Here is a 24,611-nt window from a genome sequence, read left to right on the forward strand (position 1 = left end):
GTGCAGAGCACCGTACTAAGCGCTTGGGAAGTATAAGTTGACAACATATAGAGACGGTCCCTACCCAACAGCGGGCTCACAGTCTAGAAGGGGGAGACAGACAACAAAACAAAACATATTAACAGAATAAAATAAATAGTATAAATATGTACAAGTAAAATAAATAAATACAGTAATAAATATGTACAAACATATATCAATAAATACGATGGAATGAATATATATACAGATGCTGTGGGGAGGTGAAGGAGGTAAGGCGGGGGGATGGGGGGTGTTGACGACTTACTATGCGTCAAGCACTGTACTAAGTTCTGGGGTAGATACTAGGTAATCAGGTGGGACATAGTCCATGTCTCACATGGGGCTCACAGTCTTTATCTATATTTTGGACTTAGTGGAGGTGACCCACCCCACTCCAATCAATCCATGAATCCATGATATTTACTGAACACTTACTATTCATTCATTCATTCAATCGTATTTATTGAGCACTTACCGTGTGCAGAGCACTGTACTACGCGCTTGGGAAGTACAAGTCGGCAACATATAGTGACGGTCTCTACCCAACAATGGGCTCACAGTCTAGAAGATGTAGTTCTAGACTGTGTGCTATGTGCAGAGTACTGTACTAAACGCTTGGGAAAGTACAATGCAGCAGAGTTGGTGGACACATTCCCTGCCTACATTGGGCTTACAGTCTAGAAGGAACTATATAGAGAAGCAGCGTGGCTCAGTGGAAAGAGCACGGGCTTTGGAGTCAGAGGTCATGGGTTTGAATCCCGGCTCCGCCACATGTCTGCTGTGTGACCTTAGGCAAGTCACTTAACTTCTCTAAGCCTCAGTTACCTCATCTGTAAAATGGGGATTAAGACTGTGAGCCCCACGTGGGACAACCTGATCATCTTGTATCTCCCTCAGTGCTTAGAACAGTGCTTTGCACATAGTAAGCGCTTAATAAATGCCATTATTATTATTAAGGTTCCTTCTAGACTGTGAGCCCACTGTTGGGTAGGGACCATCTCTATATGTGGCCAACTTGTACTTCCCAAGTGCTTAGTACAGTGCTCTGCACACAGTAAGCACTCAATAAATACGATTGAATGAATATTAAGGTTCTCTATTCTGTTCTAAGTGCTGGGGGGATATAAGGTGATCAGGTTGTCCCACATGGGGCTCACAGTCTTAAACCCCATTTTACAGATGAGGTAACTAAGGCACAGAGAAGTTAAGTGACTTGTCCAAAGTCACACAGCTGACAAGTAGCAGAGCAGGGATTAGAGCCCATGACCTCTGACTCCCAAGCCCATGCTCTTTCTACTGAGCCACGCTGCTTCTCTCCCAGGCACTTAGTACAGTGCTCTGCTCGTAGTAAGTGCTTAATAAATACCACTGATTGATTGATTGATTGATTGAAGGGCAGTACACAAGAAAATCATGGGAAACAGAACTGGCTAAGAAGGGAAGGAGGAAAACAGGAAAAAAGGGAAAGAAGGAAAGATTACGGAAGAGATTAGGAAATATGAAAATCTCTGGTTCATGGGGTTTGGTGTGCGTGGGTGTGTGTGTGTGTCTAGAGGACACAAGAGCATGATGATGATTATTTATGGTGAATTTCTGCCATTGTGAGTGAGGCTGATAAGCCAAATATGTGACCAGCAATCCCTTCTACATAAAGGTAGCCCCTTGTTTCACTGTTGCCTTTGTTACCAAAATAATAATAATTGTATTTGTTAAGCGCTTACTCTGTGCCAAACACCCTGCTAAACCCTGCGGTCGATACAAGCACATCAGGTTAGACACAGTCCCTGTACCTCATAAGGCTCAAAGATTTATGTAGGAGGGAGTACAGAAAATTAATCCCCTTTTGCAGATGAAGAAACGGAGGCCCAGAGAAGCGAAGCGACTTGTCCAATATTGACTTGCCCAATATCACACGGCAGTCAAGAGGCAGAGCTGGCATTAGAAGCTTAGAGCTTAGAGAAGCAGCATGGCTCAGTGGAAAGAGCGCGGGCTTTGGAGTCACAGGTCGTGGGTTCATATCCCACCTCCGCCAATTAGCTGTGTGACTTTGGGCAAGTCACTTCACTTCTCTGTGCCTCAGTTACCTCATCTGTAAAATAGGGATTAAGACTGTGAGCCCCCACTGTGGGACAACCTGATCACCTTGTAACCTCCCCGGTGCTTAGAACAGTGCTTTGCACATAGTAAGCACTTAATAAATGCCATCATTATTAGAAGCCAGGTCCTCTGACTCCCAAGCTCAGCCTCTTATGTTTCGGCCACGTCGCTTTTTGTGGCACATGAGAACTGCATCTGCCAACTCAGTTTTACTTTCCCAAGAGCTTAGAACATTTTGTCTTATGCCGTCGAGTCGACTCCGACCCGTAGTGACTCCACGGACACATCTCTCCCAGAATGCCCCACCTCCATCTGTGATCGTTCTGGTAGTGGATTCAGAGTGTTTTCTTGGTCATAATCCAGAAGTGGTTGATCACTGCCTCTTTCCGTGCAGTCAACATGAGTCTCCGCCCTCGACTCTCTCCCGTGCCACCTCTGCCCAACACGGGGGAGTTTTGACGTAGCAAATTGCCTGCCACTCGCTAGCCACTGGCCAAAATGGAATGGACAGGCCTCTGCTTGACTCTCCCTCCCTTAGCCGAGACTGGTAGAGGACTGAAAACTCTCCAGGTGCTCCTGAGAGGGGGGCTTAGAACATATAATAACAATGATAATAAGTATAATAATAATTATGGCATTTGTTAAGTGCTTACTATGTGCCAGGCACTATACTAAGTGCTGTGGTGGACCCAAGCAAATCAGGTTATACACGGTCCCTGTCCCCTGTGGGGCTCACAGGGGCTCGATCCCCATTTTCCAGATGAGGTAACTGAGGCCCAGAGAAGTGAAGCGATTTGCCCAGGGTCACACAGCCGACAAGTGGCAGAGCCGGCATTAGAAGCCATGACCTTCTGACTCTCAGGCTCGGGCTCTAGCCACTCTGCAGTGCTGTATTCTGCACACAGTAAGTGCTAAAAAAATGCCACTCTGATGATGATGTCTGGAATCCTTTTCATTTCCTCTTCTTTGTGCCCCAATCTTCTTCCAACCTCCCTGTTCGACTTCCCCAAGCTGGCCTCAAAGGCTGGCCTGTCTGGTGACGTTTTCACATCCATCTCCGGCTCTACCACAGACTTTCCTACATTTGTTCCTAAGCCACAGCTTTTTAGGAGATGTCAGTTTCCACTCCCTCCTCAACAGCTGTTTAATAATCCTCCCATGTTCCAACCCAGTGGAGGGGCGATATGATGAGTCTTGCTTTTATGTTGGTGAATTAACTGCATCGTGAGGTCCTGAAATGCAGTTAACCCTCCAGCACTGACCTTTAAATAAATGTACAGGCATATATACAACTATATGTATATAAGATAATAATAGAGAAGAATTAGAGAAGCAGCGTGGCTCAATGGAAAGAGCCCGGGCTCAGGAGTCAGAGGTCATGGGTTCAAATCCCGGCTCCGCCAATTGTCAGCTGTGTGACTCTGAGCAAGTCACTTAACTTCTCTGGGCCTCAGTGACCTTATCTGTAAAATAGGGATTAAGACTGTGTGCCCCACGTGGGACAACCTGATCACCTTGTAACCTTCCCAGTGCTTAGAACAGTGCTTTGCACATAGTAAGCGCTTAATAAATGCCATTATTATTATTTACTAATACTAATGATGGTATTTGTTAAGCACTTACTATGGGCCAGGCACTTTACTAAGCCCTGGGTAGATACGAGCAAATCAAGATGGACATAATCCTTGTCCCACATGGGGCTTACAGTCTCCATTTCGTAGATGAGATAACTGAGGCCCAGAGAAGCAAAGTGATTTGCCCACAGCCACACAGCGGACATACATCATATATACGTGTATCTATATATATGTATACACTATATATATATATAGATACACATATTTATGTGTGTGTGTATATATGTACATATAATTTTCATCCAAAAAGAGAAGCAGTGTGGCCTAATGGGAAGAGCATGGGTCCAGGCATCAGAGGACCTGGGTTCTAATCCCAGCCAACCACTTGTCTACTGCGTGACCTTGGGCAAGTCACTTCACTTCTCTGTGCCTCAGTTTCCTTATCTGCAAAATGGGGATTAAATCCTCCTCTGTCCTACCTGGACTGTCAGCCCCATTTGGGACAGGGACTGTGGCCAAACTGGTAACCTTTTAACTGCCCCAGCTCTTAGAATGTGCTTGGCACATATTGAGGCCTTAACAAATACCACAGTTATTAAAAGTGATAACCTGTGGTGATGAAATGCTAGAATGTTGACTCAAAAATCTCTGCAGACTGTCAATTCCTCCCTCATTATGTGTGCCCATCGTTCCTTTCTTACTCCACTGTTTGCCACCTGTAGGATGTATTTATTGAGCGCTTACTGTACTAAGTACTAAGCACTTGGGAGAGCTCTCCTCTCCTCCGCCTCCTCCCCTCTCTCCGCCCCCCCACCGCCTTACCCCCTTCCCCTTCCCCACAGCACTTGTATATATTTGTACATATTTATTATTCTATTTTTGTATATATTTATTACTCTATTTACTTTATTAATGATGTATATATAGTTATAATTCTATTAGAACAGTGCTTTGCACTTAGTAAGCGCTTAACAAATGCCATCATTATTATTATTTTTTTTTCTGATGGTACTGACACCTGTCTACTTGTTTTGTTTTGTTGTCTGTCTCCCCCTTCTAGACTGTGAACCCGTTGTTGGGTAGGGACCGTCTCTATCTGTTGCCCATTTGTACTTCCCAAGCACTTAGTACAGTGCTCTGCACACAGTAAGCGCTCAATAAATACGACTGAATGAATGAATGAGAGTACAATAGAACCATATAACAGATACGATCCCTGCCCAGAAGGAACTTAGAGTCCGGAGGGGAGACAGACGGTAGTAGAAATGAATAAATGGCAGATCTGGACATAAGTGGTGTGGGGCTGGGACGGGGGATGAATAAAGGGAGCGAGTCAGGGTGACGCAGAAGGGAGTGGGAGAAGAGGAAAGGAGAGCTTAGTCAGGGAAGGCCTCTTGGAGGAGATGGGCCTTCAAAAAGGTATCAAAAGTGGAGAGAGTAATTGAGAGTTGCCAGGCTGGAAACAGCAGGATGGGGGAAACGGAGTGGGGGGATCAGTGTGAGAGAGAGCGGGGCAAGGACTCTGCCAATTTCTAAGTCAAATCGGCCTCACAGTCAGCTTCATCAACATGGTCTAATGGATACAGAAGAGCCTCGGGGGTCAGAAGGTCATGGGTTCTAATCCCAGCTTTGCCACTTGTCTGCTGTGTGACCTTGGGCAAGTCGTTTCCCCTCTCTGTGCCTCAGTTACCTCATCTGGAAAATGGGGATTGAGACTGTGAGCCCCATGTGGGACAGGGACCGTGTCGAACCAGATTTGCTCGTATCCACCCCAGTGCTTAGTTCAGCACCGTATATGGTTAACTGCTTAACAAATATCACAATTATTATTGTTAGTGGATAAAGAACAGGCCTGGGGTCGGAAGGTCATGGGTTCCAATCCCAGCTCTACCGTCTGCTGTGTAACCTTGGGAAAGTCACTTCATTTCTCTGGGCCTCAGTTACCTCATTGGAGAATGGGGATTGAGAGGGTGAGCCCCATATGGGACAGGGACTGGGTCCAATTTGATCCCAGCTCTGCCAATTGTCAGCTGTGTGATCTGGGGCAAGTCACTTCACTTCTCTGTGCCTCAGTTCCCTCATCTGTAAAATGGGGATTAAGACTGTGAGCCCCACGTGGGACAACCTGATCACCTTGTATCCCCCCAGTGCTTAGAACAGTGCTTTCATTCATTCAATTGTATTTATTGAGCGCTTACTGTGTGCAGAGCACTGTACTAAGCGCACTAAGCGCTTACTATGCGCAAAGCAAGCGCAAGCGCTTAGTGCGCTTGCGCTTGCTTTGCGCATAGTAAGCGCTTAACAAATACCATCATTATTATTATCCACCCCAGTGTTTAGTACAGTGTCTGGCACATAGTAAGCGCTTAAATACCATCATTATTATTCTTCTGTTGGTTTTGAGCCCAACACTGTGTCAGCCGTGTCAGAGTTGGAGGTACTTCGTCTCTCCCTTTTCCCATCACTGTGAGGGCAGAGCAGGGTTGGGGGACAGGCAAATGATGCCGGGCTTGAAGATGCCAGCGGGGAATCTGGAAGCTGGAATCCAGTTGATCCAGTTCATCAGGAACCTCTTCTAACTTAATGAGCTACAAGCACAGCCTACAGTATAGACCTGACCTGCCCAGGCCTGAAAGTCAGAAGGACCTGGGTTCTAATCCCAACACTGCACTTGTCTGCTGTGTGACCATAATAATAATAATAATAATAATTAATAATAATAATGGTGTTTTAAGTGCATATATTTGTACAGATTTATTACTCTATTTTACTTGCACATATTTACTATTCTATTTGCTTTGTTAATGATGTGCATATAGCTATAGTTCTATTTATTCTAACGGCTTTGACACCTGTCTACATGTTTTGTTTTGTTGTCTGTCTCCCCCTTCTAGACTGTGAGCCCGTTGTTGGGTAGGGACCGCCTCTATATGTTGCTGACTTGTACTTCCCAAGCGCTTAGTAAAGTGCTCTAGAATCAATCAATCAATCAATCAATCATATTTATTGAGCGCTTGCTGTGTGCAGAGCACTGTACTAAGTGCTTGGGAAGTACAAGTTGGCAACATACAGAGACAGTCCCTACCCAACAGTGGGTTCACAGTCTAAAAGGGGGAGATGGAGAACAAAACCAAACATACTAACAAAATAAAATAAATAGAATAGATATGTACAAGTAAAATAAATAAATAAATAGAGTAATAAATATGTACAAACATATATACATATATACAGGTGCTGTGGGGAAGGGAAGGAGGTAAGATGGGGGGGATGGAGAAGGGGACGAAGGGGAGAGGAAGGAAGGGGCTCAAACTTCTAGACTGTGAGCCCGTTGTTGGGTAGGGACCGTCTCTATAGGTTGCTGACTTGTAATTCCCAAGCGCTTAGTACAGTTCTCTGCACACAGTAAGTGCTCAATAAATGCGATTGAATGAACGAATGAACACCAGGCACTGTACTAAGCGCTGGGGTAGCTACAAGATAGCCAGGTTGGACACAGTCCCTGTCCCACATGGGGCTCACAGTCTCAATCTCCATTTTACAGATGAGGTAACTTTCATTCATTCATTCAATCATTTATTGAGAGCTTACTATGTGCAGAGAACTGTACTAAGCACTTGGGAAGTACAATTCGGCAACAAATAACTAACAAATAACAATATCGGAGGCCCAGAGAAGTGAAGTGACTTGCCCAAGGTCACACAGCAGATGAGTGGCAGAGCTGGGATTAGAACCCACAACCTCTGACTCTCCAACCAGTGTTATTGCAACTAAGCCATGCTGCTCTGTGTCTGAGTTACCTCATCTGGTAAATGAGGACTCAATATCCATTCTCCCTCCTCCTTAGACTGTGAACTCCATGTGGGACCCAGTTATATTCATTCATTCCTTCATTCAATCGTATTTATTGAGTGCTTACTCTGTGCAGAGCACTGTACTAAGCGCTTGGAAAGTCTAATTCGGCAACAGATAGACAATCTGTGAACAGTGGGCTAACAGTCTAGAAGGGGGAGACAGACAACAAAACAAAATGAGTAGACAGGCATCAATAGCACCAAAATAGATACATAGAATTATAGATACATACACAGCGTTAATAAAATAAATAGAATGATAAATATGTACAAACATACACAAGTGCTGTGGGGGGGAAGGGGGCAGACAGAGGGAGGGAGTCGAGGCGATGGGGAGGGGAGGAGGAGCAGGGGAACGGGGGGTTCAGTCTGGGAAGGCCTTCTGGAAGAGGTGAGTTCTCAGTAGGGCTTTGAAGGGGGAAAGAGAGCTAGTCATATCCATCCCCAGTGCTTAGTACAGTGCTTGGCGCATAGTAAATGAGTGGTAGTGTGGTCTAGTGGGTAAAACAAAGGCCTGGGAGACAGAAGGACCTGTGTCCTAATCCCAGCTCTGCCACTTACCTGTTGTGTGACCCTGGGCAAGTCACTTGACTTCTCTGTGCCTCAGTTCCCTCAACAGTAAAATGGGGATTAAGACTGTGAACCCCATATGGGACAGGGACTGTGTCCAAACTGCTTTGCTTGTACCCACCCCAGCGCTTAGTACAGTGCCTGGCATGTAGTAAGCGTTTAACAAACACGATTTTAAAAAAAGGCTCGATGGGATGTTTTGGGTTGGCCTGTGGAGTCAGTGGGCCCCAGGGAGGTGAAGGGAAAATGTGACTTGTGACTTTGGGCAGCTCACTTCCCCGTCTAGACTGTGAGCTCATTGCGAGCAGGAAATGTGTCTGATGTTATATTGTTACTCTCCCAAGACCTTAGTACAGTGCTTTGCACACAATAAGCGCTCAATAAATACAATTGAGTGAATTTCTCTGTGCCTCAGTTACCTCAGCTGCAAAATAGGGATTAAGGGCAGGAACTCCATGTGGGACAGGGACTGTGCCCAACCTGATGAAAAGCAAATTGGCTTAGTGGAAAGATCATGGGCTTGAGAGTCAGAGGATGTGAATTCTAATCTCTGTTCAGCCCCTTGTCTGCTGTGTGACCTTGGGCAAGCCACTTCACTTCTCTGTGCCTCAGTTACTCACCTGCAAAATGGGGATTAAGACTGTGAGTCCCTCAGGGGACAACCTGATTACCTGTATCTACCCCAGAGTTTAGAACAATGCTTGGCACATAGTAAGTGCTTAACATATACCATCATTATCATTATTATTATTGATCACAACAAGTACCATTATTATTATTATTATTCAAGCACTTAATACAATGTTCTGCACACAGTAAGCGCTTAATAAATACAATTGACTAATTTACTGATTTAACAGATATCTTAATTATTGCATTACCCCATTTCAAGGAGTGGTAGTAACAATCGCTGACTGAATGTCACCACTTTTAATGTACCTTGACAGTTATTAAAACAAGAATGTTTCCCATTTGAGAAGCATTCGTTCACTCATTAAATTATATTTATTGAGCGCTTACTGTGTACAGGGCACTGACTAAGCGCTTGGGAGAGAACAATAAAACAATAAACAAATACATTCCCTGCCGACAGTGAGTTTACAGACTGGAGGTGGAGAGACAGACATAAATACAAATAAATAAAATGACAGATAAATACATAAGTGCTGTGGGGGTGGGCAGGAGGGGAAGAGCAAAGGGAGCAAGTCAAGATGATGCAGAAGGGAGTGGGAGATGAGGAGAGGTGGGGCTTAGTCTGGGAAGGCTTCTTGGAGGAGATGGGCCAGTGGAAGGAGGAGGGACCTGAGATTCAGAAGACCTGGGTTCTAATCCCAGCTCTGCCACATCTGCTGGGTGATCTTGGGCAAGTCATTTAGCTACTCTGTGCCTCAGTTACCTCAACTGTAAAATGGGGATTACAACTGTGAGCCCCATGGGGGGCATGAATTGTGTCTAAATCGATTATCTTGCAACAACCCCAATGCTTAGAACAAGGCCTGGCACATTGTAAGCACTTAACAAATGCCATTAAAATAGTTACACTGTTTCGCTGTTGGATAAAATGAAACCATTAGCAAAGTGGGAGTTTGGGATAAAATAAGCCTTGAATGATATTCTGGAAATAAAATAAGGAAAATCTTTCATTAACCTGGTATAAATATTCATTAGTAAAATCTGGCATTTGCCTCTTCTTCCCAATGCAGATAAAGAGAGATAATTTATTTCAAAGAAAACTAGCAGTCTGAATGTTGTTACAGGGCTGACTCTTAACAACAAAAGTCAGTGCTTTAAAAGCTGCAAGCGTTTGAAAGCCAAAGGTTTTTTTTTTTAAAGAATCAGTAACAATGTAGTATTTGTTTAGATTAGATTAGTTTTTCATCTGACAAGTTTCTGTGTTTCTGTGTCTGTTGATGTGACAAATTTTTATTGCTCTGCTATAGATAAATTAAATTTCCTATCTGCCTTCTGTAATCAATTGCCTTATTTTTCTATGTCTCATACTACCCAAAACTAGAAATCTGGAGTTGGCAAAAATGAATGGTAATTCTCCTTCATTTTTCAAGTTTGTTTCCATTTCCATGCCCCTCTGACACAGTGCTTCATGAAAATAAATTAGGCTTTGAGGTATAGATAGAACCAACATAATCCCAGACTTTGCCCTTTAAGGAACTCAACATATATTTAAAGAATGTCAGTTTTCTACCCCAACTTGTAACCTGAAAATTTGTTTGGACTTCCCCCGGGGGGCAGGGGAGAGGGGAGGGAGGGAGAGAGAGACAGACAGAAAGAGATTGAGAGAGAGACAGAGACAGAGAGACAGGGAGGGAGAGCAAGAGAGAGAGTGTGTATCTCACAGGACTGGGAGTCAGAAGGACCTGAGTTTAAATCCTGACCCTGACCCTTGTCTGCTGTGTGATTTTGAGCAAATCACTAAACTTCTCTTTGTCTCAGTTCCCTCATCTGGAAAATGGGGATTAAGATTGTGAGCCCCATTTGGGACAGGGACTGTGTCCAACCCAATTGCCTTGTTTCTACCCCAGTGCTCTCTCCACTCTCTCGTTCACCCCACACATCCAATCCGTCACCAAAACCTGCCGGTCTCACCCAACATCACCAAGATCCGCCCTTTCCTCTCCATCCAAACCGCTACCTTACTGCAATCTCTCACCCTATCCCAACTGGATTACCGCATTGGCCTCCTCTCAGATCTCCCATCCAGTCTCTCCCTGCTTCAGTCTCTACTTCACTCTGCTGCCCAGATTATCTTTGTACAGAAACGCTCTGGGCATGTCACCTCCCGCCTCAAAAATCTCCAGTGGCTGCCTGTCAACCTACAAATCAAGTAAAAACTCCTCACTCTCGGCTTCAAAGCTCTCCATCCCCTTGTCCCCTCCTCCCTCACCTCTCTTCCCTTCTTCTCCAACCCAGTCTGCACCCTCTGCTCCTCTGACACTATTCTCCTCACTGGGCCTCGTTCTCGCCTGTCCCACCATCGACCCCTGGCCCATGTCCTTCCCCTGGCCTGGAATGCCCTCCCTCCACACATCCGCCAAACTAGCTCTCTTCCTCCCTTCAAAGCCCTACTGAGAGCTCACCTCCTCCAGGAGGCCTTCCCAGACTGAGCCCCCTTCTTTCTCTCCTCCTCCCCATCCCTCCCTGCCCTACCTCCTTCCCCTCCCCACAGCACTTGTATAAATTTGTACAGACTTATTACTCTATTTATTTTACTTGTACATATTTACTATTCTATTTATTTTGTTAATGATGTGCATATAGCTATAATCTATTTATTCTGACGACTTTGACACCTGTCTACATGTTTTGTTTTGTTGTCTGTCTCCCACCTCTAGACTGTGAGCCCATCGTTGGGTAGGGACCGTCTCTATATGTTGCCGACTTGTACTTCCCATTTTACAGATGAGGTAACTGAGGCATAGAGAGGTGAAGTGACTTGCCCAAAGTCACACAGCTGACAAGTGGCGGAGCTGGGATTTGAACCCACGACCTCTGACTCCCAAGCCCGCGCTCTTTCCATTGAGCCATGCTGCTTCTCAATGAATGAATGAATGAATGAAAGAGCTGGAGAAGTGTGCCCAAACACTGACCCTTTTGGTCAGCAGCTGCCCATCAGACTGACTCCTAGGGTATGTGACTGCAAGGAACAGAATCAGTCAATCAGTTTTATTTATTGAGTGCTTACTGTGTGCAAAGCACTGTACTAAGCGCTTGGGAGAGTCCAGTACTATAGGGTTGGTAGACTTGTTTCCACAAGGAGCTCACAGTCTAGAGGAGGGGAGGTAAAAATGTTCCCAAGTTCTCCTCCCAGGGTGGCAACTGGAGAGTTTCCAGTCCTCTACCAGTCTCGGCTACGGGAGGGAGAGTGAAGCAGAGGCCTGTCCATTCCATGCCTGGCTTGGCCAGTGGCTAGCAAGTAGCAGGCAATCTGCTACAAGTCAAAACTCCCCCGGGCTGGGCAGCAGCAACGCGAGAGAGAGTCAAGGGCAGAGACTCAGGTTGACTGAGCGGAAGGAAGCAGTGGTAAACCACTTCCAGATTTTGACCATAAAACTCTATGGATCCATTACCAGATTGCAGATGGAGAGTAAGGCGTTCTGGGAGAGCTGTGTCCATGGCATCGCTCTAATGAGACATATTCATTAAGTACCAGAAGGGACCTGATGTGATTTCTCTTCTCCATTGCAGGATTGAGAAGCAGTTTGCTCTAGTAGCTAGAGCACAGGTCGAGGAGCCTGAAGGACCTGGGTTCTAATCCCAGCTCTGCCACTTGACTGCTGAGTGACCTTGGGCAAGTTGCTTAACTTCTCTATGCCTCAGTTACCTCATCTGTATAATGAGGATTAAGACTGTGAGAACTGGACATGCTCTGTGTCCCATCTGATTATCTCGTATCTCCCCTAGCACTTAGACCAGTGCTTGCCACATAGTAAGCACTCAGTTTGGGCCCCTTCCCACTGATGCCTCTGTCCTCTGATGCCAAGGCCCACGCTCTAACCATTAGTCCACGCTGCCAGTGATCCATGACAGAACTTCACACCACAGTGGAGAATGTGTGGTAAAAATCCCATTACTAGGACAAACGTTATCAACAGACCAGGCAACTTACTGGAGGGCAGTTTTGTAGTGGTATATGGCTTCTGCATTGCGGCCTTGGTCTTTCAGGAAGTTGGCATAGTTGTAATGCACCTTGGCGTTATGGGGCAGAGTTTGCACTCCTGACCTGCAAGAAGGCAAAGACAAATGAATTCTCCTATTTGCAAAATAGCATCATTTCACTTTACATATTTTTCACACAGCTCTACCGCCTAGTAGAAAGTGCATGGATCTGGGAATCAGAGGGCCTGGGTTCTAATCCCCAGGTCTTTTTTTTTATGGTATTTGTTAAGTGCTTACTATATGGCCAGCACTGTACTAAGCGCTGGAATGGGCACAAGCAAATCCTATTGGATGCAGTCTCTCTCCTACGTGACTCTCACAGTCAGCGTGGCTCAGTGGAAAGAGCGTGGGCTTTGGAGTCAGAGGCCATGGGCTCAAATCCCAGCTCTGCCAATTGTCAGCTGTGTGACTTTGGGCAAGTCACTTAACTTATCTGGGCCTCAGTTCCCTCATCTGTAAAATGGGGGTTAAGACTGTGAGCCCCATGTGGGACAACCTGATCACCTTGTAGCCCCCCAGTGCTTAGAACAGTGATTTGCACATAGTAAGCGCTTAACAAATACCATTATTATTATTATTATTATTATTATTATTGTTGTTTTACAGATGAGGTAAATGAGTCCCAGAGAAATGAACTGACTTGCCCAAGGTCACACAGCAGACAAGTGGCTGAGCTGGGATTAGAATCCATGACCTTCTGGCTCCCAGGCCCGTGGTCTATCCACTACGCCATGCTGCTGCTTACTATGTACTATGTATGAAGCACTGGATTAGCAGTGTGGCTCAGTGGAAAGAGCATGGGCTTTGGAGTCAGAGGTCATGGGTTCAAATCCCAGCTCCACCAATTGTCAGCTGTGTGACTTTGGGCAAGTCACTTCACTTCTCTGGGCCTCAGTTCCCTCATCTGTAAAATGGGGATTAAGACTGTGAGCCCCTCGTGGGACAACCTGATCACCTTGTATCCTCCCCATCGTTTAGAACAGTGATTTGCACATAGTAAGCGCTTAATAAATGCCATCATCACCATATAAGCTAATAGGGTTGGACACAGTTTCTGTCCCATGAGGGGCTCACAGTCTCAATCCCCATTGTCCAGATGAAGGAACTGAGGCCCAGAGAAGTGAAGCGACTTGTCCAAGGTCAAAAAGCAGTCAAATGGTGGAGCCCAGATTAGGACCCAGGTGTTTCTAACTCCCGGATCCGGGCTCTACTCACAAGACCACGCTACGTCTCTGCCATTTGCTCTCGTTGTCACTTAACTTCTCGATGCCCCGGTTTCCTCACCTGTAAAATGGGGACTACATAACTGTTCTCCATCCTTCTTACACTCTGCTGAGCCCTCTGTGGGACAAGGACTGTGGCCGATCTGCTTATATCACCCCAGCGCTTAGGACAGTACTTGGCACATAGTAAACACTTAATAAATACCACAGTCATTATCACTATTAGTCACAAATGAGTCCTCGGTGGTTGCTTGTTTCTGCCTCCTGAATGATAATAAAAACAATAATAATTGTGGTACTTGTTAAGCGCTTACTATGTGCCAGGCACCATACTAAGCGCTGGGGTGGACACAAGCAAATCGGGTTGGAAGCAGTCCCTGTCCCACATGGGGCTCACGGTCTCAATCTCCTTCTTACAGATGAGGTAACTGAGGCCCAGGGAAGTGAAGTGACTTGCCCAAGGTCACAGAGCAGACAAAAGACGGAGCTGGAATTAGAATCCATGGCCTTATGAATCCCAGGCCTGGGCTCTATCCATTATAACATGCTGCTTGAAGGCTTCCAAAATACGCAAGCCATATAAGCCACTAAATCCAAAAATGCAGGCACCACTGTTCATTCATTCATTAAATCACATTTATTGAGCGTTTGGTAGAGTACAGTAGAACAATAAACGGACACATTCTCTGCCCACGAGCTCATAGTCTAGAGGGGGAGACAGACATTAATATAAATAAATAAATTACAGATATATACATATGTGCTGTGGGGCTTAACTAGTTATATGCCCATTTAGACAGACACACTAGCTTCAGAGTTGGAACAAATGTGCATCTCCTGCGATCAAATACATTGGATTGTTTAATCCCCAGAGTTTCAGATGGATGTGTCAATCAATCACATTTATTGAGCGCTTACTGTGTTTAGAGCATTGCACTGAGAGCCTAGGAGGGCACAATACAAGAATAAACTGACACAATCCTTCTGACAATGAGCTTACAGTCTAGACGGGGAGACAGACATTAATAGATATAAATAAATTACACAAATGGCCATAAGTGGCGTGGGGCTGGGAAGGGAGCAGTGAATAAAGGGAGCAAGCCAGGGAGAGACAGAAGGGAGTGAGAGAAGAGGAAAGGAGGCTCATCTCTCAGGTAAGCTCATCGTGTAATAATAATAATAATAATGATGGTATTTATTAAGTGCTTACTATGTGCAAAGCACTGTCCTAAGAGCTAGCATTGATACAAGGTAACCAGGTTATCCCACGTGGGGCTCACAGTCTTAATCCCCATTTTACAGATGAGATAACTGAGGCACAGAGATGTTAAGTGACTTGCCCTAAGACACACAGCTGACAAATCAATCAATCAATCAATCGTATTTATTGAGCACTTACTGTGTGCAGAGCACTGTACTAAGCACTTGGGAAGTACAAGTTGGCAACACATAGAGACAATCCCTATCCAACAGGGGGCTCACAGTCTAAAAGGGGGAGACAGAGAACAAAACCAAACATACTAACAAAATAAAATAAATAGAATAGATATGTACAGGTAAAATAAATAAATAAATAAATAAATACAGTAATAAATATGTACAAACATATATACATATATACAGGTGGGCAGAGCCAGGATAAGAACCCACGACCTCTCACTCCCAAGCCCATGGTCTTTCCACTAAGCCATGCTGTAGACTGTAGGCTTGTTGTGGACAGGGAATGTGTCTGATTATTCTTGCAGTGTACTCTCCCAAACGCTTAGTACAGTCTTTGGCACACGATAAGCGCTCAATAAATACGACTGTATGAATGAATGAACAGGGAGGAACTCCTTCCAGGAACACTGGTTGGATCCACTCAGCACAGAGAACGCCCAATTCACGCTGAATAAACCGCACAGCTTTCCAATTATAGGGCTGACCCGACTCGCTTATTTCGGGCCCTGCGGCTGAGAGGGTACTCCGTGACACTGGTGTTACGTTGCTGGAGAACCGACATCCACAGAGGATAATTACGAGGGACTTATCCTTTAAAATGGGATTTTGAGCCTTAAACACCCCCTTCCTCCCTTTCATGGCTAATGCAGGGTCAGGCTTCGCAGAGAGATTTGATGATATAATTGTATTTGATCTCTGTGAGCAGGCTGAAAGAAACCTAGAGAAAGGAAGGATTAAATGGTTCTTAAAAAACGGGAACGGCATAAACCCATAACCTCCTCTTCAAGTCAAATGACTGGATTAATAATATACTGAATACGTCTTCCATTTGCCTGCTTCCTACTCTTCCCTTTATCCCCACTGGGTAAGTTCAAGTTTCCTCTGGTCTTGGGAGTCAGCAGATTGGCTGTCTTTCTACTGAACCTCCCTAGCTTTCTCCTTTGAATTTCCCAACCCTCCGCAGCCACAAACCTAGGTTCAATTTCCAGCCCTGACTCTTGAGTGCTGTGTGATCTTGGGCAAGACGCTTCACTTCCCTCATCTGTAAAATGGGGATTAAGACAGCAAGCCCCATGTGAGACAAGGGACCGTGTTCAAAATTGATTAGCTTACTTAATCTTAATCCCCACAGCACCTGTATATATGTATATATGGTTGTACATATTTATTACTCTATTTATTTATTTATTTATTTATTTTACTTGTACATTTCTATCCTACTTATTTTATTTTGTTGGTATGTTTGGTTCTGTTCTCTGTCTCCCCCTTTTAGACTGTGAGCCCACTGTTGGGTAGGGACTGTCTCTATGTGATGCCAATTTGTACTTCCCAAGCGCTTAGTACAGTGCTCTGCACATAGTAAGCGCTCAATAAATACGATTGATTGATTGATTGATTGATCTACCCCAGCACTTAGTATAGTGCCTTCACTTCAGTTTATACTTCACTCTGCTGCCCAGATTATCTTTCTACAGAAACGTTCTGGGCATCATCATCATCAATCGTATTTATTGAGCGCTTACTATGTGCAGAGCACTGTACTAAGCGCTTGGGAAGTACAAATTGGCAACATATAGAGACAGTCCCTACCCTACAGTGGGCTCACAGTCTAAAAGGGCATGTCACTCCCCTCCTCAAAAATCTCCAGTGGTTGCCTATCAACTAACTCAAACAAAAACTCCTCACCATTGGCTTCAAAGCTCTCCAACCTCTCATCCCCTCCTCCCTCACCTCCCTTCTCTCCTTCTCCAGCCCAGCCCGCATACTCCGCTCCTCTGCCGCCACTAACCTCCTCACTGGGCCTCGTTCTCTCCTGTCACAGAAGAACAGAGGAAGCCGGGTCGATTATCATCGATAATAATGCATGTGTGACATTTACCACAAAGCTCTGGTTTGTACGGCATTCAGTGCTAAACATTTAGGGTTCGCTGATCACTTCATCGGCATCGTCATAATCACCATCAATCATCCTCAACAATGGCATTTATTGAGTACTTTTGCAGAGCACAGTATGAAGCCTTTGGGAAAGTAATAATAATATAATAATACTAGGGGAAGCAGAGTGGCTCAGTGGAAAGAGCCTGGGCTTGGGAGTCAGAGGTCATGGGTTCTAATCCTGGCTCTGCCACTTGGCAGCTGTGTGACTTGGGGCAAGTCACTTCACTTCTTGGTGCCTCAGTTACCTCGCCTGTAAAATGGGGATTAAGACTGTGAGTCCCATATGGGACAACCTGATGACGTTGAATCCTCCCCAATGCTTAGAACAGTGCTTTGCACATAGTAAGTGCTTAACAAATGCCATCATCATCATTATTATATTATTATATATTATACATTATTATTATATAGTAATAATAACAATGATGGTGGCATTTGTTACGTGCTTCACTACAACACAATAGGTCGGCACATTCCCTTCCCACAACAAGCTCACAATCTAGAGGGGAAGATAGACGTTAATATAAATGAGAAACAGTGTAACCTAGTGGATACAGCCCGGGCCTGGGAATCAGAAGGACCTGGGTTCAAATCCTGGCTCCGCCACTTGTCAGCTGTGTGACTTTGGGCAAGCCACGTCACTTCTCTGGGCCTCGGTTCCCTCAACCGTAAAATGGGGGTGGAGACTGTGAGCCCCATATGGGACAGGGACCCTATCCACCCTGGTTATCCTGTGTCTACCCCAGTGCTTAGTACAGTGCCTGGCACTTAGTAAGCACTTAATAAATACCATAAAAATAATTGATAATATATGATTTATAGATAGTGCTGCACTTATGGGATATCATCCTCTTCCTGCAACATTTCTATGTCAGCCCATGAAAAGGCTAGGGAGCGGCAGTGCCCTATTCAAATGATTTTTACTTGCTAAGCTGATCAACCTCACCAGAATTGAATTTTTCTTTTCGCCTGTGAGGTGCGGAGAAGGCCTACGCTGTAAAAAGGCTCACGTGACACTCAGGATACTGGCCTATAATTGAAATGGGAAGTAATAACATCCTTTAATAAAAGCCAAGAGGAAGTGGCCAGGATAAGCGAAACCTTCCAGACACAATGTTTTCACCACTGTTGTTTTCCCCCTACACCTTACCCCTTTGTCCTTTTTGTCATGCTTTTTCCCAATCTTTCTGGTTATTTTCCTAGGAAAAACCCTGCCAAAAGCAACAAGGTTCATTTATCTGCATCTCAATTTTCCCTGGAATAATGGGGTTCATTTCTGCTCTATTCAGTGCCTCGCTCAGTTCCTTTGGAAAACCAAAGGAAAACAATTTTGCCCCTATTCCTTCTATAATGAAATGGAACCATCCCACAGTGAAAAGCTTGATCTGAAATCTTGTTAATGATCATAATTTCATTACTGTGATTATAGCTCAACTCCCCTTTACCCTATAGGATGGTAATCTATATCCTTTGCACACTTGTAGACCACACCCAAGTCATGGGACAGTTACCTTATTTCTGAATGGCAAAAATGTTAGGACATTGGGTATTCTTTCCAACGTGACTGTGCATAGATTATTCTCTTTTAAGGTGCGATAATAATAATCATGATAATACTGTTGGCATTTATTAAGTGCTTACTATGTGCAAAGCACTGGGGAGGTTACATGGTGATCAGGTTGTCCCACAGGGGGCTCACAGTCTTCATCCTCATTTTACAGATGAGGTAACTGAGGCACAGAGAAGTTAAGTGACTTGTCCAGAGTCACACAGCTGACAATTGGCGGAGCCGGGATTTGAACCCATGACCTCTGACTCCAAAGCCCGTGCTCTTTCCACGGAGCCATGCTGCTTTAATAATAATGATGATGATGATGATGGTATTTGTTAAGTGCTTACTATGTGCCCAGCACTGTTCTAAGCGCTGGGGGAGATACAAGATAATCAGGTTGTCCCATGTGGGGTTCACAGTTTTAATCCCTATTTTACAGATCAGGTAACTGAGGCACAGAGAAGTGAAGTAACTTGCCCAAAGTCACACAGCTGATGGGTGGTGGAGCCAGGATTAGAACCCATGACCTCTGACTTCCAAGCCTGGGCTAGTTCCACTAAGCCACACTGTTACAAGGCTTCAATTCAACTAAGTTGCATTGTATTCACAGGGAAGCAGCATGGCTCAGTGGAAAGAGCCCTGGCTTTGGAGTCAGTGGTCGTGGGTTCTAATCCCGGCTCCGCAACTTGTCGGCTGTGTGACTGGACAAGTCACTTAACTTCTCTGTGCCTCAGTTATCGCATCTGTAAAATGGGGATTTAGACTGTGAGCCCCAAGTGGGACAACCTGATTACCTCATATCTCCCCCAGAGCTTAGAACAGTGCTTGACACATAGTAAGTGCTTAACAAATACCATTATTATTATTATTATTATTATTATTATTATTATTATTATTATTATTATTATTATCTCAAGCACTCAGTACAGTGCCCAGAACATAGTAAGCACTCAATAAAACCTTGGGAAACAGTGTGGCTTAATGGAAAGAGCCTGGGCCTGGGAGCCAAAGGACCTGGGTTTTAATCCTCGCTCCACTACTTGTCAGTGGTGTGACTTTGAACAAGTCACTTTACTTCTTTGAGCCTCAGTTGCGTCATCTGCAAAATGGGGATTCAGTACCTGTACTCCCCTCCCGCTTAGACTGTGAGCCCAGCATTGGACCTAATTATCTTATATCTACCCCAGTGCTTAGTATAGCGCCTGGCACATAATAAGCCTTTAACAAATACCACAATTATTATTATCATTATTATTAAACGAGGTTGTTATAGTTTTGCTTAAAATTCTTTTAGTGTTCAAGAGCTGCTAAATTCAATCAGTTGAATTCATTCATTCAATCATATTTATTGAGCGCTTACTGGGTGCAGAGCACTGTACTAAGCTCTTGGGAAGTACAAATTGGCAACATATATAATAATAATAATTGACTGATAGAGGAGCTGAATGGTATGAATTGTTAATATCAGCTCAATGAAAAGAAAGCAGATGGCAAGGTTTGCAAGTAGATCTTGAACCCTAAAAGAATTTTGAGCAAAACCATAACAACCTCTTTCAATTCCCTTTCAATGTGTCACCTATTATGTCCAGTACAGAGACCTAGAAGATTTCAAGGCAAGAGGAACCTCTAAGTCTGTTCAAAGGAAACACTTGAATAACCTCCCAGAGAAAAGGAAGAGCCCCAAAGGGTTTCCGACATTCTGCTGGTTATTGATGAAACTTTCTCCCAAGTTCCACCACAAGCCTTTATCTTGTGCTTGAAGATCAATGCCTTAGTGAAGTATTTCAATCACTTCTTTGCACAAACTTAGAAAGAGCCAATCTGTCACCAAGAAATCCCAAATACGTCATCTCAGAAAGAGGTCTTCTGGGAAAGTTATTGCCACTGGCTTGAAGATTTCTGGACTAAATACTTCAATCTTTTATAAAGAGGGTTAAAAATTAATCAGTCATATATACTGAGTGCATACTGTGTGCAGGGCATTGTACTAATTGCTTCGGAGAGTAAAATATAACAGAGTTTATTCATTCAATCGTATTTATTGAGCGCTTACTGTTTGCAGAGTTGATAGACAAGTTCCCTGTCCCCAACAAACTTACAGCCTAGAGAGTGGTCTAGTGGTTAACATTCAGAAAATCTGGAAAAATAGCAAGAGGTTCACAGCTCTCTTAAATTTGCAGTCAGGCAAAACACTATAGGATTTTATATAACAACACGTTCTAAGGATGCCTGCCAGTGAATTCTTGCACTCTCAATATTTTCCCATTCGTCAGCCATCTGTCGAAATTATACCATTCTCCTTCTTGCCATGAATCCCCTCATGACCCAAAGTTTCTAGAAAAAGCTATGGCCAAGTGGAATGAGCATAGGATCGCCATTCAGGAGCTCTGAGTTCTAATCCCCTCTCTGCCCCCTTTTCTTTTTAAAAAAATGCTATTTGTTAAGGGCTTACTACAAGCAGCTTGGCAAAGTGGGTAGAGACAAGGCCTAGGATTCAGAAGGTCATGGGTTCTTATCCCAGCTCCACCACTTGTCTGCTGTGTGACCTGGGGCAAGTCACTTCACTTCTCTGTGCCTCAGTTACCTCATTTATATAATGGGGATTGAGACTGTGAACCCCATGTGGGACAAGGACCGTGTCCAATTTGCTTGTATCCAGTCCAGCACTTAGTACAATGCCTGGCAGAAGGTAAGCATAAGCATGTAACAAATACCAGAATTATTACTATGTGCCAGGCACTGTACTAAACGCTAGGATAGATACGAGATAATGAGGTTGGATACAGTTGATGTCCCTCATGGGGCCCAGTTTCTCAGTCAGTCAGTCAATTTTATTTATTGAATGCTTACTGTGTGCAGAGCACTCTATTAAGCACTTGGGTGAGTAATAATAATAATAACGATGGTATTTGTCAAGCGCTTCCTGTGTGCCGAGCACTCTTCTAAGCATTGGAGTAGATACAATCAATCAATCAATCGTATTTATTGAGCGCTTACTGTGTGCAGAGCACTGTACTAAGCGCTTGGGAAGTACAAGTCGGCAACACACAGAGACAGTCCCTACCCAACAGCGGGCTCACAGTCTAGAAGGGGGAGACAGAGAACAAAACCAAACATACTAACAAAATAAAATAAATAGAATAGATATGTACAAGTAAGATAAATAAATAGAGTAATAAATATGTACAAACATATATACAGGTGCTGTGGGGAAGGGAAGGAGGTAGGATGGGGGGGATGGAGAGGGGTAATCAGGTTGTTCCATGTGGGGCTCAAAGTCTTAATCTCCATTTTACAGATGAGGTAACTGAGGAACAGAGAAGTTAACTGGCATACCCAAGGTCACAGAGCAGACAAGTGGCGGATCCGGGATTAGAACCCACGTCCTCTGACTCCCAAGTCCACGTTATTTCCACTGAGGCATGCTGCTTCTTAAAATATAACAATATAACAGACACATTCCCTGTCTACAACCAGCTCACAGTCTAGAGGAGAAGAACACAGCGTCCTCCTGCCCAGCTAGGAAAATCTGGGTTGGATGGTGGCACAAGAGGGTGAGTGGAGTGGAGGATCGGGGGGTTAGAGGAGGAGGAAGAAGAGGAGAAGGGAATCCATCTTGACCTCTAGCTGAGGGAAACATCTGGCAATTGCCCCCTCAGCGCCGTTTCTCCTCATTCCTAGGGCTGAGGAATTTCCTGCCTGCCTTCAACATCCTCTGTTCACCCCTGGGCCTGTGGAATCAATCAATCAATCAATCATATTTATTGAGCGCTTACTGTGTGCAGAGCACTGTACTAAGCGCTTGGGAAGTACAAGTTGGCAACACATAGAGACGGTCCCTACCCAACAGCGGGCTCCCAGTCTAAAAGGGGGAGACAGAGAACTAAACAAAACATACTAACAAAATAAAATAAATAGAATAGATATGTACAAGTAAAATAAATAAATAGAGTAATAAATATGTACAAATATATATCCATATATACAGGGGCTGTGGGGAAGGGAAGGAGGTAAGATGGGGGGAATGGAGAGGGGGACAAGGGGGAGTCCAGCGTTCAGGCCCCTGTTTGGGTGGAAGTTGGGGGGTTTTAATCATTATTTTTGCTACAGGACTCTGGCCCTAATAAGAGTAATTTAGGAATTTGTAGCAGAGTGCGTCTGTCATGGAGATATGTTGCCGGAACGATTTAATAATACCAATTATAATATTTAGTATATTTAATGTTTAATATCAGGGATATTTAACATCCCGGCTCTGCCGCTTGTCAGCTGTGTGACTTTGGGCAAGTCACTTGACTTCTCTGTGCCTCAGCTCCCCCACCTGTAAAATGGGGGTGAAGACTGTGAGCCCCCCGTAGGACAACCTGATCACCTTGTAACCTCCCTGGCGCTTAGAACAGGGCTTGGCACATAGTAAGTGCCCAATAAATGTGGAAAAGTTGCTGTTCTGTCTCTTCAAACCCGCTTCATCTCTAGCTGAGCGAAACATCTGGTAATTGTTCGGCCCACCTGGGCCACAGCTGAGAAGCCCCATGCTCTGGGCCGTCAGCCCCGGTGTTTTCCCGGAAACCATCCCCAGCTCGCCTCCGCTCCACCGACGGGATCCCATCCCATCCGCCTTTCCAACGCCCCGGTGGGAAAGGGAACTCCGCACCTGCAGCACAAAGCCTCGGGGAAACTTGGGCAGGAGGGTGGCTGTGGAAGACGTTGGCATCGGGTATGCTGGCGGCTCTCAATCACAAGGAGCCTGAAATTCTGCTCCTCCGCTCCTTAATAATAATAATAATAATGCTGACGGCATTTGTTAAGCGCTTACTATGTGCAAAGCACTGTTCTAAGTGCTGGGGGGATACAAGGCGATCAGGCTGTCCCACGTGGGGCTCGCAGTCTTCAACCCCATTTTACAGATGAGGGAACTGAGGCACAGAGAAGTTAAGTGACATGCCCAAAGTCTGTAAAATGGAGATTAAGACTGTGAGCCCCATGTGGAACAGGGATATCCGCCCCATCGCTTAGTACAGTGCCCAGTAAGCACATAACAAATACCACAATTATTATTATTATTATTCTCTGTGCCTCAGTTTCCTCATCTGTAAAATTGAGATTAAGACTGTGAGCCCCATGTGGGACAGGGCCTGTGTCCAACCCGATTATATCTATTCCAGAGCTTAGTACAATGCCTGGCACATAGTAAGTGCTTAAGAAATTCCATAATTATTATTATTAATTATTTTAACTCTGCACAAACCCAGCGCCTAATAAATATCACTGATTTATTGATTGCTGCATGAGCTCATGTAGGCTGCTCCATGAGGTTGGCACCAGCTCCTGCTAAATAAAATTTGCCTCTTGGTCACAACCACACAGAGAATTCAGAAGAGAATGAGACATATTTTTCTTTCATCCCTCTTTCCACTGACCATTCCTCTTTGCATTCCAGTTGGTTAGTCAATGAAATTAGGCTACTTAATTCCACTTTCGCTTAGAGCACTTTGTGGTGCTCATATCCAGCAGGCCTGTGATCTGTGTTTTAGACTATCAAAGATCACTTCCTAAGAGGCTTTTTACATATCCTTTAGCTTTAATCACAAACACATTTCTGCTCATTAAAGGTTGTGAAACCTTCAAATCATTAAATTGAGGACCAAACTGAGATGATATCATC

The 24,611-nt window shown here is 44.6% G+C and overlaps 1 protein-coding gene across 1 annotated transcript in view; it reads right to left on the reverse strand.

Moving 5' to 3' along the window:
• The window catches only part of TMTC1 (transmembrane O-mannosyltransferase targeting cadherins 1), a 412,328-nt gene that overhangs the window by 106,572 nt on the left and 281,145 nt on the right, over positions 1-24,611 (reverse strand). Inside the window, exon 11 of the mRNA XM_038765197.1 lies at positions 12,744-12,857. Within this exon, the coding sequence (XP_038621125.1) occupies positions 12,744-12,857 (114 nt within the window). The remainder of the gene's footprint in view (positions 1-12,743; positions 12,858-24,611) is intronic.

The sequence above is a fragment of the Tachyglossus aculeatus genome, chromosome 2 (assembly GCF_015852505.1).
Source record: "Tachyglossus aculeatus isolate mTacAcu1 chromosome 2, mTacAcu1.pri, whole genome shotgun sequence".
NCBI classification, from domain to species: Eukaryota; Metazoa; Chordata; class Mammalia; order Monotremata; family Tachyglossidae; genus Tachyglossus; species Tachyglossus aculeatus.